Source organism: Saccostrea cucullata, unplaced genomic scaffold (assembly GCF_032062105.1).
Source record: "Saccostrea cucullata isolate Sc308-1 unplaced genomic scaffold, CSIRO_AGI_Scuc_v1 ctg99, whole genome shotgun sequence".
Taxonomy (NCBI): Eukaryota; Metazoa; Mollusca; class Bivalvia; order Ostreida; family Ostreidae; genus Saccostrea; species Saccostrea cuccullata.
Genome location: NW_026939269.1, coordinates 205,001 through 221,240, shown reverse-complemented (window position 1 = coordinate 221,240; position 16,240 = coordinate 205,001). Strand labels below are relative to the sequence as shown.

Sequence of the window (16,240 nt, the reverse complement as noted above, 5' to 3'; positions counted from 1 at the left end):
GGGTGAATGGTTGTGAAATCATATAAAATCTTGCAGATGTCAGGCTAGTAGAGAGTGGCGCTCTGCAAATTACAGAAAAACAATTTATTCCCTTTTTGTGGTAATGGTTGTGATAAGACATGAAATCCTCAGACAAAATCTTTTGAAACAATTCGATTATTACTAATTCAGATTGAATGATATATACACAACAATTCACCTTAACCGAATATATTCTGATTTTCCCCTATTCCTCGTTGATCAGAGGCAATGTTAGTGATCACTATTTCTATTGTAATTTTTTTTTCTTCTACACCATTCAAACCCAAGTTACATTATTGAGATAGCACAAAGGACAAAAGGCAAATGCATGTAATTATTCACACTCGAATAAAGTTAGTTTTTATGATACAGCTGATTGTGTGCTTGTAACCCATTTATAATTTCTTGATAAGACGAACTTGGGGAACTTTGAAATTAATTGTTCAAAAAAATTATAAATTATGAATTGATTATATACTTTAAGTTGATGGTATTATTCATAAAAGATGTAAACAAACAAGCATTTTTTTTAATTACACAAGTACACACTTTTATACAGATAATACAAGAAATGTTATGGCAAGAGCAAAGGTCAACAGAACTGTAACACTGATCCGATATTAGCCTATTATCACCTTTATTCCTTTGTCTGCGGTACAACAGTACTCTATGGACAGTCCGAGGAATGACCAGTGTATTGGATGTCACCATAGATTCTTTTATTGAAAATATAATACTATATAAAAACAATTGTTCCAACTTTATAACACCAGTTTCGATGATATAGACTATACTTTAATCATCTTCGTATTCTTATTCTTGTTTTCCGGTAGATATTTGGTTTCATTTAAATTCTAGTGTTTTAACTAATAAACCAAAAGTATTCTCAAAAATATGGATAAAATACAAATTATTATCATTGCCTTGATTGCATCCGGTGTTGTTTGCATGGCTGTTTCCTTTGGGGTCGGGGTAGCGAGCTTGCTTGATGAATATTGGATCGACTACGCCTTTACCACAACTACTTCCGCTACGGTTAGTGGTATGCCAGCGACTGTTGTTGCGGTGGCCAAAGCTAACATTGGATTATTCACCACGTGCTATAATATTGACACCACCACCACCGTTACTTCAATTTTTGGATCCACCACCACCAATCTGAATACAAACGCCTGTGTGGATTCTGCTACCACGGGTTACATTAATGGAGGTTTGAATTAATTCTTAATATTTTTCACCCGTTCAAGAAAGAACACTTTCAATCCCCTCCCCAACTTTATCGCCATTTTCTTAAAGTTCATATATCGATAAATATTGGTATTTTAATACAAAAATCAATTTAAGTGTGTCGGAAACAATACTCGAAGGAAAATATCTATTAAATTTTATCTGGTTATTTGTGAAAAAGAAATGGGGGATGAGATTTTCAATAATTCTGAAAATTAATAATGAAAAAAAAAGAAAAGAAATATTCAAATCAATAAAACTGAAATAAAAAAACTAGCTATTAACGAACAAACCAGGGAAACTGAAAACTCAGATTAGAAGACAAACAAATGGAATGAATAAAAAACATTTGCTGTTTGAAATGCATAAAACAAATAAATGAAAAAAATATGTATTTGCTTATTGTCTGTCATATATATTTTAATTTATACTTGAATTTAACTGACTATAGACGATAAAGGCAAACTTAAAAGTAAATTGTATGATAAACGAGATAAATTCACCTTTTCACTCGTCAACTTTCATCCTGATGCGTCCGCTATCAAATGCATACGGCGTTTACATTTCCGTAACTTATTACATACTCAAGAACAGGTTCCGAGTGAGATAAATTCTTAAAATCGATACAGACTACTGATTGATGAGTTGATGTTACAGGGAATTCAAGAACATATTTTAAAGTAAACATTTCGTAAATTCTGTGTATGATCGTTAGTTCGACTTAATTATCAAATATAACATATCATGGGATCGTATTTTGACGGACATGTTTGAGACCAATTGTTAGGCCTTTGTTTATGTACTAAAGGACAGGATAGGCTACGACCACTTCTTTGCCCTTGGTTTGGGTTGGGGTTTTTTAAGAATTACGCAACAGTAATTTATCGATAAAAACCTGTCGTCACCCCTGCAAAAATGGGTATTAGTTCAAAGTAATGGGATACACAGAGGGCACAGGAATGTCATGTTGTAAATTTTGAATTTAGTGGCAGTAAATACAAAATGCAAATGTTCATCGATTTTATAACACATTTTGTTACAGTAAAAAACATAGAGCACAAACTTGCCTACCTACCAAATTCATCTATGCATTTCATACACTAGTATTAGATGCATCGTTTGTATTAAAATCTCAGATAGGCAAGCGTGTGTTCTATGTTTATTGACGTGAAAAGTATCTAAAATTTGATGAAATACCATTAGAATTGAGGAAATTCGGGAAAATGCCATTAGATCTGTATCTTCTTGTGGTCTCCGTGTAAAGCTTTGGTTTTAAAACAAACATAAATTAAAGTTGCTCTACAAACTATCACAATAATAATTGTGTTCTGATTTTTACATCAAATAAGGGGTCAGATTCGGTCTTTACCATATCTTGTCCTTTGACTATGGAATGTTCTATCTATGTGATCAAAACATAGGGCACAAGGCGGGTGTGACAGGTCTACAGGGGATGCTGCTAACTCCTCCTAACTATCTAGAATCTCATCTCTGGTATTTTCGGGGGCCCGTATTTATGACCTTTTCAAATATTCGTATTGTTTAAATATATTTTGAGATTGCACACGGTTCATAATCTTCATTTTTTTTCTCTCCATTTTTCACAAATAAGATCAAAAGTTGATAATTTTTTTTTGTAGGTTAGACATGTAAATTTGAGTTTACATTAAATAAAGTAAACTAGTTTATAAAATTTAGAAGTATGTTAAGCTCTTTTGTGGATTAGAGATGCTGTACTTTATTGAAAGATTACCCTTTCAAACGTTAAAGATCTTCATTAAATGTATTTGTTAAGGAAACAAGGCACATAATAGTAAAAGAAAACATTTAAACAAGCTTTAACTACCTAAATAAGGAAAAATAAATCGGTTATATTATTAATATATCCCATAATGATACAAATGGATCCACCTTCCTAATCTGAAAGCTCATTTCAAAATTGTACTTTAAATTCTTTTTCTTTCAACGAAAAACATACCAAAACAGCTTACTACAGAATTATTTTAGGAAAGGCAGGCGCGTAGCTTATTGAAACTTTATATTGATAGTGTATTTATATATTATTGTTTCTATTCAAATTTTGTTCAGGAGAAAATCCAGTCTTTTATAAAAAATTCCAAAATTCTTGCAGAAAATATTGTTGAACCAAAATTTTCAACTGGTTAATCCGCATGATTATCAGGACAAAAGTATTTGATGAAGGAAAGCTATCTAAGTGACATTGATCTAAAGAAAAAGTTACAAGGGTCTTGGACGACTATACAAGAATTTCCGTTAAAGAATAAATATCCAAAAAAAGAAAAAAAGAAAAAGTAAACTTCAAATTACTGACAAAGTAAATAAGAATATAGATCATTTATGAATATCTTCTTTTAGAGGTGGAATATAAGTACTCTCACATTGTTTAAGCTATCAGAATATAAAGGTTATCAAAAGAACACCCCCGTTTATATTTTGAAATACTTTAACTCCAATGATAACTTATTAAATTACTTCTCTGTGCTATCTTGTCACACTGAAACTTTTTTTCCAGAAATATATTCTTAAATTAATTTGATCAAATTATCCTTCTCTTCCTGAAGTATCCATGGAAGTATAACTTTTCTTGAGAAAAGAGGTGTGTGTTTCTTTTAAAGGAAAATGACTGAAAAATTTAAAATCCACGTATATATGAAAAATTTTCGTACACTTCATTTCAATGCTGGCTACGCGCCTGAAAGGTTTTATTGAAACTTTATATTGATAGTGTATTCATATATTATTTACTGGAGACAAATGACAATTTCTTTTGCAACAAGTCTGCAGGAATGTCATGAAGCAAATACATGTAAGAAATATGGAGATAATGAACAGTATTCAACACTGAAAAAATAACTGAAAGTCAAAATTAAATTTACTTCCATACATCACTACCCCAAAAGTTTTTACTAGTTTGTCAATAATGTTAGTAAATCTAAGAATTTATAAGTAACTTTCACTAGGTATCTAAGTATCTTTACAACATCACTCAACTTTTCACTACCTTTGAGTATACACAGAGTGATTAACTCACGACAAACGCTATAGGCACACTAGTTAAATCAACTAGGTAATTCTCTCAGTGAAGCTCAAAAGTCCATTAAGCATTTAATACAAATCAGGAGCAGAGCAATTACAGACTTCTTAAACAGAGGATGGATTAGGTGCCATAAAGGAGTGAGCATCCCCTGCCGACCGATCACAATCGCTGTGTGCTCCTTGTCATGATCTAGAAATAACGGAAAAATCCGTCGACAATTCAGTGTGTAAATAATGGTCTAACAATACGTATATATGAAAAACGTCAGTCAGCATTGACTTATAATGATAGATTGTATTTGCTGACAAGGTCATTGTATCGAACTTAATATATGATGGCTTTAACCAAGACTCTTAAAATTATTGTTTCATCAACTTGTTTGTCAATAACTGACCTCGTTTTAGAAACTGTCCATATGTAGAACATGCTCTTGCGTATCGATTTAGCTGACCCTCGTTTCTCTCTCTGCATAAGTAAAAGTTGACATGAAAAATTAGTCATCACAATCATAAAAAAAACCAATAAGCTATTTGAATGGAACATAAATTTATATTTCTATATATTCGCCCCTCAATTGCATGTTAACGTAAAAAAAACAAATATTTGAATCATATTGAGTATGCGAATATTCGTTGACATCCCTAGTAATAATCCTAAAAAGTATGCTGTTACATTGTGCGTTATTACATTCTGCTTTGATTTCAACACAACATGTAATAACGTAAAATGCAATAATCCCGGTTTATTACTTTTTGCGTTGTCCCTGTTTTAAAATATACTAAAAACTTAGGAAAAAATCTTACAAAAGTTGTTGGTATCTTGTACAATAATATTGTGAATTGTTAGGAAGCTCTGTAAAGTAGCAATGTTTAAATCACAAATTATAGAGAAAATTTAACATCATAATTAAGGTGACTGAACCTTTCTGTAAATGTCTGATTTCAGATACCGTTAAGATGATCCAGTCTGTCGGTCAGGTGGCCGGGGTCTTCCTTGGTCTCGCCTTCATTAGCGGAATACTGATCATTGTTCTCCACCTGCTGAAGAAGCTCGCCAAGCCTGTCTGCTTCGTGTCCCTTACACCAGGAGTGATTGCTTCCATTTCAAGTGAGTACAGTATATATGCGTGAGAATTCAAATTCCATTTATAAAGCAAATCGCGACAGTGATAATATACATGTATGAAACATTTCTTGACTGGGTGTGAGCGTAACTGTTTGCCTGAAGCTCTCACATAAAAATTACATAGCTCTCTCTCCTTGATGTACAATAAATTACGATTTCTTAAGGCTGAACACAACTCGTAAATAGGCATATGCCATATTTGATTATATACTATCTACGATATCAGCACTACTATATACAGTCATGTAATTTTCACATTCGTTAAACATGATTGCTCTACTGTCACGGGTAAAAGGCTTGCAAAGTTGTGACACGTGTTTGTGTTGGTTATCTTGAATTGCCTTTGTTTATTTATTTTATTGCAGCTATGTGCATTTGCGTTTGTTTGTATAGTGCACTGACCTGTGCAACTGTTGTAAGTTTCTTTGAATCAATACATTACTCTCTTCTCATGCACACAGTAATTTTTTGCTGCTATCGAGTGCTGTGTAGCAGGCGTCCCTCTACACTGGTAACAGTGACTTCGTGAGTGGCTTGTATAAAGGCCCTCAGATATAGCGAGCGAATAATCGAATATGGCGGACAAATTCCTTTTACAATTCGTGTACAGTTTTAAACTACATTTTTGTGATATTCCATATGTATTCCAATAAGTATATTCATAACCGTTTAAACAAGGCTGTCATTACGGTTATTGACAAACCATTTACAAATGTAACATTTTAAAATATTAACTAGTATTACATTTTTAAATTTCAGCCCTCATGTTACTAGTTGCTCTGGTCATGCTAAATGGTGAACTTGTATCTGGAATGGAACTAGGTAAAACTGCTACTATGGGAATCGTAGCCTTAGTGTTTGCTTTTTTGGCTACCGTGACATACTCTGTGGCAGCTGCCTTCATAATTAAGGGGGCCATGAGCCCTAAAACGGCCAAGGTGAATGACGAGTCAACGGAGAATTCAACAGAAATGAAAGAAACCGAGAAAGAGAAGCCTTCTACCGAGGCCAATACAGCATCTCCTTAACTCCCACGGTCCGTAACACCATGTCTCTGGTAACACGGAGAACTTGGTTCCAGAACGTGTATTCTATGTTCATCAATGCAGACATTGGTCAATTTGACTCTAGGATTAACCTTACCAAATGAATGTGTTTCACCTGTATATTCTTCACTTATTTATTTTTCACAACATTAATAAAAACAAGTTACATGTATTTTCAATTGAATTCTGTAGACACAAGCTTTCCTTATAACCTAATGGTGTGTCTTGACTGTAAAAACAAGTTATCTGTACATGAAAAAGGGGTCCTAGTGTGAAATGCTCATCAAAACGAAGTAGCATATGACCAGTATGGCACGCAAAATTCACAAAAATGAGCTAAACATAATTTCAAAGTTGATAAACTAAGTTCATCGACTGATGTTAATATTTCCAATGTCTTTGTCCGGGATAAAATTACAAATTGTAAATGTATTTTATTTCCCCATCAATGTATTGGCGCGGTTCCAAAAAAACCACGTGCATGCAGGGCGGAACAAACAGCTAGACAGAAGCAGGGCTTGGAGCACGTGGATTGGCGGAATCAAAGCATGTAAATATAAGGAATAACTGTCAGATTTTTCAGTTTCATGACGATGATCAATCGATTGGCTTGCGTGATAATTTTATGCATAAAGGCCTTCGGCGTTTATGCAAATTATCACGCAACCCAATCGATTGATCACATCATGAAATCGAAAAATAAGACAGTTATTCATTAATAAACTATAGTTTACAACCGTGAACTATAGTTAACAATTCGTTAATTATAGTTTTCATCTGTAAAACTATATTTAACGGTTGTTAACTATAGTTTATGAATGCTAATCTAAGTTTATCTGTCTGTAATAAAACGTTAACAATAGATTTTGTTGGTCAACATAGATTCACGTCTGTAAACTATAATTTAATATCGTGAACTATAGTTAAGAGTCATTAATCATAGTTTCACAAATCGTGAAACTGTATTTATCAGATAATCTATGTTTTGCAATCGCAAATATGGCACGCCAAATTCACAAAAATGAGCAAAACATAGGGCGAATTTGTTGCACATAAACTGGTTCGGATTTTGGTTTAAGGTTTAAAACTAGTTTTTCAAACTGGTTTCAATTTCAATCTGGTTTACCTCGGTAAAACAAAATGAACAGTTTATACAAGATGGCGTCAAAAAGATGCAGAACAACATACATGTATTAACCAAATTACACATGCAAAAAAAATTGTTAAAATCTTTTTCTTAATAAAAGAATCCAAGAAATTACAATGTATTTATATTCTTTGATTATCTTACTTATAGTTAAAGTGCAGTATTTATATTTTTAATGTTTCAAAGATTAATCAAATGAACAATTTCCATATTTTTTACACGTGGAAAGATAAACACTCTAGTATTTATAATTACTATATAGATTTTCAATATTTAAGCTGTCTTTACAGTATGTTCTACAATTTACCATACATGTTGAAGTTTGTCCAAATGATTAAAAACTTATTTTTGAAAAGGAATATTTACCATATTCTGTTCATCATTTTTGAACAATCACCATTATTTTCAGTATGCAGCATTTATCTATTCTCTGAAGCCTTATATGTAAAACATCAATTATCAGAGTGTGGCATTTAAGTCAAAAGAGTTGTTATTCCTCGAAAAAACAATTATTTATAACTTTTTTCTTTATTAGAATAGTCAACATTTTTTTATCACCGCCATACTGAAATACTTCCCGCTCTTTCGTAAACCGAATAAACCACCATCGGAGGTGGTTTGATTGGTTTAACGAACTGGTTTCAGTTACAGCCAAAACAAATGGAAATCCAGTTCTGGGTTTAAACTAGTTTAAAACCAGTTTGTGGAACAAACGAACAGTTTACAAAACTGGTTCAAAACTAAACCCAGTTTTCGAGAAACAAATTCGCCCTATGTTTAGCTCATTTTTGTGAATTTGGCGTGCCATAGACCAGACAATTGGTATTTATCTGAACTAAGGTCATTCGGACAAGTCTCAATAGTCTACATACATGGTCATACTGAAAAGCTTTTGTCACAAAAAAAGAAAATTGTATGGTTGGACAAGGAATTAAACCTGGGACCCCTTCTCTAACACGCAACACAGGCTGATATCCAAGGTCCTAACATTACATTCCTCACTCCTTAAATTTTTCCCCTGAAAGACTCAACCCATGTTCATAAGTCTTTGGCAGGATTTTCATCTCCAAGTCCATGGTGATCAATTGCACGAAATTATGTCATTAAAGACCATAAAATGAACCACAAGACTCCCTGCAACATGAGTGTGGTGCTCTAACAACTGAGTTTTTCAGGCTGATATCCACGGCCCAAATCTTTACATTTTATGACAAAGGAATAGTCTTCTTATGACATATTTTGTCACCAAGTTACTCCCCTTGGATGCTTTGTAATAGGTCAGAGTAGTGGAATTTCCTCTTTCAGCAACCAAATGTACAGAAATATATGGGGAAAATCTTCACAATATTGAAACTACAAGTTTATCTTTTAAAAAAGATAGGTGAGCTAGCGCCGTAGCAATTTTTAATCACAATAAGGAAGGTCCGTGTTCAAGTGAATTATTTTGCTGATTTTTTTAATGTTTATCGAGGCTGAGGTGTGATAAAGTTATAATTTTTTGTGAAGTGTATTTTATAAACACATAGGTAAAGAAACCATAGGGGGGGTTTTTGTGTTGACCCATTGGAGTTTCCAGATAGTTCCGAATGTGAAAATGTGAAGTAGCTTGGCACTTTGGGTCATCTTTGTCAAGAACTGTTACTTGCAGGTTAAAGCAGCCATACACAATTTTTTTAAAAATAGATAATGTATTTCTTCGTAATTTTTAGTGTAAATCCTTGTTTATGGATATTTTTGCTTGGCCTACATTGCCATGATTGCCAGCATATAGAATATATTTTTACTGTGGTGAGGTCTTGAAAATAGAGTCTATCTTTTGCTTAGACGTAAAAAAAAAAACTCTCTTGTCTTTGTTAACAACAATCATATAATGACTCGGGCTTTTCCGTCAGGAAAAAGGGAAAAATTGAAGTATTTCAATTATGTAGTTATCTTTAAAGTGTAAGTTATTTAATGATACAACGAAATTTTATCGTACGGTCTATCTATAGTAGTTTTCACAGTTTTCCCCAGAATGCACGACCGTGAAGCCGAGCATGCGTATTCCAGGAATTTGGACTAACGTAGTTGCTAGCGCTCGAGAGCGCTAGCAATAAATTTTACAAGAGGGTCATAGGCCTTATAGGTCACCTGAGCATCATGCAACAACTTTACAACGATTGACTTTGGTTCATGTTTTAAGGTAGTCCGATCCTCAGGTTTATAAAATTAGCAGTTAAGTAATCAAAAATACTCATAAAAGTAATTCTGAATCCACAAAGTTATGTAAATTTATCCACAGTATTTCTTTAAATTTCAAGATTAAAGTTTATCATATTATATAGGGAAAATCGCCAAATCTCCAATATTTTTGCAGAAAAAGCTAACTGGAATATCAGCCATGGATTTTCTAATTGAAAATTGATCAACAAATATATTTTAGGTTAAAAAACGGTAGGTATCCAGGCATTCAGAGAAATTGTCATGATTTTATACTTATTTTGGTATTTGTGTCTTCTATTTCCGTCATGTATTCTATAATACATAGTGTAAAAGGCTTTTGCTATCATTGCAAGACACCACAAATCACTTCTTATTTCATATCAAGCTGATAAGCATTGGTATCTAAGGCTGGATTCAAGAAAATTGTATTTCTCTTAAAATTGATTTTTTTTTCCTTTTATAGGGTACAAATCTCAACTTTTATAAGACCTTTTCTAAGACTTCCAAAAACCTTGAATCTTCTAAAGATGAATAAAATGAAAATTGTTGCATGAAAAAAATTCATTTTCAAGCTTCATTTTGATTCATTTTAAATAAAATATTAATTTTTGGAGTTATCCTTCCTGGCTGAGGATTGGATATCCTTAAACTAGATGCCATGGCATTCAAAACTTTGAAAGAGGCACCATTGCTAATCATAACTATACACTTAGCATGTTTAGTTTGGTTACTTAATACCCATAGACAGATTAGGGGAACAAAAAAATGCATTTCGACTAATCAGTAATATTCAGCAATAATCAGTATAGTGCCACTACTATACATGAACCCCTGACCCTTGGTCCACACACTTCACAATTTTGGAAAAGGCACCCTTGCTTATCAAAAATATTTGATTAATACAAAGGAGAAGATTTCAATCAATTAATTCATTTTCAGTATATAAGTAGAGCCCCCCCCCCTATGGTACCCCTGACCCAGGGGCGTTGAAATTCACAATTCAGGAAGAATGGCCCTTGCTCATCATAGCTATATAGGTAGTTCATCTGCTTAATACCCAGGAGCAGAGAAGAAGATTTTCAAACAATTTCTGCATTTTCTCTATATAACCAATAGAGCCCCGCCATAACACCAGAACCCGACCCTGGGGCCATAAAATTCACAAAGGCATTCTTCCTCATCATGACTATGTACTTAGTGAGTTTATTTAATACCCAGGAACAGAGAAGATTTTTAAAGAAATAATGTATTTTCACTATATAATCAATAGAGCCCCACCCTAAGACCAGAACCCCTGACCCTGGGGTCATAAAAATTCACAATTTTGGAAGAGGCATTCTTGCTCATCATAACTATATACTCAGTTTGTTTAATCCACAGGAGCAGAAAAGATTTACAAAGAATTGATGTACTTTCACTATATAATCAATAGAGCCCCACCCTAACACCAGAATCCCTGACCCTGGAGCCATAAAATTCACAATTTTGGAAGAAGCATTCTTGCTCATCATAACTATATACTTAGTTTATTCGTTGAATACCCAGCAGCAGAGAAGAAGATTTTCAAACAAATTCTGCATTTTCTCTGTATAATCAATAGAACCCCGTCCTAGCACTAGAACCCCGACCCTGGGGCCATAAAATTCACAATTTTGCAAAAGGCATTCTTCCTCATCATAACTATGTCCTTAGTTAGTTTATTTAATATCCAGGAGCAGAGAAGAAGATTTTTAAAGAAATAATGCATTTTCACTATATAATCAATAGAGCCCCACCCTAGCACTACAACCCCTGACCCTGGGGCCATGAATTTCACAATTTTCGTAGAGGACTCAATGGTCATTACGTTCATGCTAACAGTTTGACTGCTTGATGTCCAGGAGTAAAGAAGAAGATTATTAAAGATTGCACTAATTTTAGTGGTTTTGGCTCCACCCCTCAGGCCCCAGGGGGGCAGGGACCATGAAATTCACAATTTTTGTTCCCTTTCAACCATAGATGCTTTGTGTAAAATTTGGTGGAAATTGGTTGAGTGGTTGCATAGAAGAAGCTGAAAATGTTCAAATGTTAACACACGACGCACGATGAACGACGACGGACGAAAACGGATAGCAATAGGTCACCTGAGTTTACTCAGGTGACCTAAAAATTCATTATCAATTGTATTTTCTTTAGAAAAATCAGTGCTATCTCACCTCAGTGAGTGACTAGTATAACAAGTTTAACTTGCAATCTTTGTTAACTGTCCCACAGGGGCTTGTCGCAAAATATTTAACTTCTTTTAATATAGTTACCCCTACTATAAAAATACATTTTTATAGTAGGGGTAACTACATTAAAAGAAGATAAATATTTTGCGACAAGCCCCTGTGGGCCAGTTAACAAAGATTGTGAACTGGCCTACAATATGTAACCAACGGGAAATAACTCTTTCTAAATAACTTTACATTAGTTTTAATGCTGCATATGAAAAATAAGCAAAAGGGCAGACTTGTAAAGGTTGCCAAGTAACTTCTAACTTTCACCGAATTTTCTGTTTTAAGTAATTTTTTAATACCCATTCACTGATGCTTTAGCTTCCAATTTAAATAAATTTAGTGGTATTGTATACAATAGAAAAAAAAGTAATATAGAAGAGATTTATGATTTATTTTCTGTTGCAGAAAACAAGGTGACAAAACAATTTAAAATGAGAATGTTTAGTGTTCATAGCTCACACAAGATATATATCAGCTTGTTTCCATAGCAGATGCATCCACACCTGTAAAGAAAAAGAAAACATAATTATCAAGTGATTTCTGACAAAAACATAACTGATCTCTGTCAATATATTGACATAACATCTTAATTAGCAATTAAAGACCAATTTTGGGTAAAAAAAAAAATCTCAATTTGAAATAGTATTCAACTAAAAGAAAAAGTGCTGAAAATTAAAAAGATTAACAAAGTTCTCACCAAGTTCATTAAACATGAATTCCTGTTGATATTCTTTCAAGAATTGAGTTGATCTTGATTCATCCAAGAACAATGAGTACACTCTCTTAATATCATCAACATCTACCTCTGTTCCCTGGGAAAGCAAAAATAAAAACTTCATTTCAGAATTCCTTTTGAAAACAAGAGGCCCATGGGCCACATCGCTCACCTGAACACTGTGGCTAGCATAAAAGCAGAAATTAGTTTATTACTGAAAAGTTTAAACCCAAAAGTAATCCCAACCATTCCTTAAAGAGGAGAGGGTAATATTTGCACAAACTTGAATCTACACTACCTGAGGATAATTCCATATAAATATTGACCAATCATGGGTTTGTTATTCTTGAGAAGAAGATTTTAAAAGAATTTTCCCATATATTTCTATGTAAAACTTTGGTCGGCCATTGTGGCCCCTCACAACCCCCCAGGGGTCATGATTTGAACAAACTTGAATCCACACTACCTGAGGATGCTTCCATATAAATATGACCAATCATGGCTTTGTTATTCTAGAGAAGAAGATTTTTAAAGAATTTTCCCATATATTTCTATGTAAAACTTTGGTCGACCATTGTGGCCCCCCCTACCCCCGGGGGTCATGATTTGAACAAATTTGAATCTACACTACCTGAGGATGATTCCACATGAGTTTCATCTTTCCTGGCCCAGTGGTTCTTGAGAAGAAGAATTTTTAAAAATTCAATTATTTTCTCACTAATTCATAATTATCTCCCCTTGGAAGAGGGCGTGGCCCTTCATTTGAACAAACTTGAATCCCCTACCCCTAAGGATACTTTGTGGCAAGTTTGGTTGAAATTGGCCCAGTGGTTCTTGAGAAGAAGATGAAAATGTGAAAAGTTTACAGACAGATGGACAGACGGACAGCTAGACAGACGGACAGACAGACGCCGGACAAAATGTGATCAGAAAAGCTCACTTGAGCTTTCAGCTCAGGTGAACTAAAAATATTTATCAATTTCAGGAATAATCCTTCCTTTTATCTTCTAGTTACTTTAAAATGACATTAAGAATTGATAAACCATAAAATAATGTACAATTAATATTAGAAATCAATTAACATGTGTGGTTATAGCAACTTTAAAAATGATGGAGCTGAATTTAATTAATTTTTTTTTTTACATATCTCTGAGAAATATTTTCCCTGTCCTTATTTTGATTTCTAAGTGTGTTCTATGGACAAACCTTTCGTTTCCTGGCCACTAAGTTAGCTGTTGTGATGAGCTGTATAGCATATCTAAGGGAGGTCTCCATTCCTATTCTTGTCAATACTATCAGGGCCTCGTCACTCATTTCTACATCTTCCTCCTCACACCTGTCAAAGAAATATTTATGATCAGTACAAAACATCCTCCATACACAAGCCACATTCCACAAATAAAATATTCATCATTAACAATCTATATTAAACAAAAAATGTGACATTTTTTTTTTTTAATCTTTTCATGCAAAAATTGAAGGCTTTGTTTTGTGGAAAAGTTGTGTTCAATTTTAGAATTTACATGTTACATCTCCTATTAAATATTTACAAAAACTATCAAACGAAACTTTAAAATTTTGATCAAAACTTTATAATCTGAAGAAATTTGTGACCATTAATTAACATGTGCTCCACAGCAAGCATAATTTCAAAGGATGCCTGTAAACTGTGTCAGAGATAAAACTTAAATGAAAGCAAATGAAACCAAACAGAAGGAAGTAGGAAAGAACCTTGACTGTATTCTATATACAGTAGGAGCTAGCCTAGTCCATGGTTAAAAAGCCAAAAAATTAAAAATGCCTTAAATCAAAAGTAAATGTGACATTTACCTGATGGTAAGAATCTGTTTGATTTCTTTCTCCTGGTATGGTGTCGTGGAGATGATGAGCAGTCTGTCCAGTAAATCAATAGGAATGCCATGGGGACTTTGGTACTGGGTTCCACGAATCCTTTAAGTAATTAAAATAATCACTGAAAAACTATGTCATCTATCATTTCATATCATGATGAGCTTTTATAATATAGCAATTTCAAAATTCTTTATTCCAAGCCATAACAGGATGGTACTAATACTTGGCATATACATTCATACTAGAACTGTTCAAGTGTGTCCGATTGAAAATTCAACTTTGTTAAATTCCAGAGTATCTTCACTATTTTCATTACTCCGTAAACATTGACACCTGCTCATCAGATCAGTAAGAATGCCAGAACAGAACCCTTAGAGTCCTTATAATCAAGGAACTATATGTTTATGAAAAATTGGCCTTATAATCAAGGAACTATATGTTTATGAAATATTGGCGAGTTTAAAATTACAATTACACAAGGAGTAGTTGTAACAAACAGCACTCTCCTTATCAAAGTTATGAAAATATATTACGTACAATAACAAATAAGACAGTATAATTTTTTTTTTTAATTCAAGATAACACTTATCTTCTATTCTTTAGGCTTAGAAGAAATGGTCAATAAATTTAATATTATGAGCAATTTCATTTGACAGTAAACACCCTACCTTGTGATCCCCCTGTTGGTAGCCATTATAAGTATAGGGGCCATGTCTGACTCTAAGGCTCGGTTGAGGAAAGAAAAACATTCAATGTCCAGCATGTGTACCTCATCAATAAACAGAACCTAAAAATAGATCATTTCTGTAATATTACTGCTTTATTTGACTTTAAAAACTTATTCTTTCTTGATCAAGGCTTAGAATAATCCATATTTCTGGATGTCTAAACACAGTCTGACTACTTTATGCAAATAACGAAATCTTACCCCTGGAACAATCTCTGCTTTTCCCTCCTCTCTCCATTCAGCAACCTTGGAATTAATCTGTTCTCTGACCTCACCCTTTATTTCTCCAGTGTCACCTAAAATATTGCAAAGTAAATTTATTTTCCCACAATTTTTGGCTTGCATATATATTTACTTACAACCCAAAATCAAAAAAACTTTTATTGTGAGAGAACATATATTTATAAAAATTTTACACATAAAATCTAGTATCAAACATCGCATTTGCTGTTTCAAATTTAGCCTTTTAATGTGCAGTTAACCAATAAAAACATGTTATACCTGAAAATAGTATGTGTGTCAGTTTTGGCCTTCTGATGTGCAAAATAACTAATTAACATTCCTGATACCTGAGAATAGAGCCAGAAATCCCTGTGTTCTGCTGTTGATGACATCAATTTCATGTAGCGTCACTGTGTGTACAACCTCTTTTCTCTTCTGTAATTCTCCCTCGGGACATTGCACAAACTTTGTCTAAATTTCAGGCAGATTCAGAAAATGAAACTTAAGTTTCTATAATTCTTATTACAAATCATCATCTTATTTATTGTTTATTTCTTTCCCCTCTGGACACTGTACAAACCTTGTCTGGAATTCAGGAAGAATTCAGAAAATCAAACTAAAATTTCCAATTTCTTAATTGA

The 16,240-nt window shown here is 33.4% G+C and overlaps 2 protein-coding genes across 2 annotated transcripts in view; one reads left to right on the top strand and one right to left on the bottom strand.

Moving 5' to 3' along the window:
- The first annotated feature begins 915 nt into the window (after window positions 1–915).
- LOC134252707 (uncharacterized) lies at window positions 916–6,591 on the top strand. The gene is made up of 3 exons (XM_062735212.1): window positions 916–1,231; window positions 5,252–5,413; window positions 6,191–6,591. Exons 1-3 carry the CDS (start codon window positions 916–918, stop codon window positions 6,457–6,459), a joined length of 747 nt encoding a protein of 248 aa, XP_062591196.1. The 3' UTR covers window positions 6,460–6,591.
- Window positions 6,592–12,456: 5,865 nt separating this feature from the next.
- Window positions 12,457–16,240, bottom strand: part of LOC134252696 (ruvB-like 2) — a 20,398-nt gene continuing 16,614 nt past the window's right edge. Inside the window, exons 9-15 of the mRNA XM_062735197.1 lie at window positions 15,947–16,070; window positions 15,579–15,673; window positions 15,319–15,437; window positions 14,630–14,749; window positions 14,006–14,135; window positions 12,782–12,896; window positions 12,457–12,587 (exon numbers count right to left, since the gene is read on the bottom strand). Of these exons, the coding sequence (XP_062591181.1) occupies window positions 12,556–12,587; window positions 12,782–12,896; window positions 14,006–14,135; window positions 14,630–14,749; window positions 15,319–15,437; window positions 15,579–15,673; window positions 15,947–16,070 (735 nt within the window). The 3' untranslated portion in view covers window positions 12,457–12,555. The remainder of the gene's footprint in view (window positions 12,588–12,781; window positions 12,897–14,005; window positions 14,136–14,629; window positions 14,750–15,318; window positions 15,438–15,578; window positions 15,674–15,946; window positions 16,071–16,240) is intronic.

What these genes read in the sequence shown, in the direction of transcription:
- LOC134252707 (XM_062735212.1), top strand. Translation starts at nt 916, where the DNA reads ATGGATAAAATACAAATTATTATCATTGCCTTGATTGCATCCGGTGTT. An exon ending in CACGGGTTACATTAATGGAG is followed by an intron (nt 1,232 to 5,251) that starts GTTTGAATTAAT and finishes GTCTGATTTCAG; the next exon opens with ATACCGTTAAGATGATCCAG. An exon ending in AGTGATTGCTTCCATTTCAA is followed by an intron (nt 5,414 to 6,190) that starts GTGAGTACAGTA and finishes TTTAAATTTCAG; the next exon opens with CCCTCATGTTACTAGTTGCT.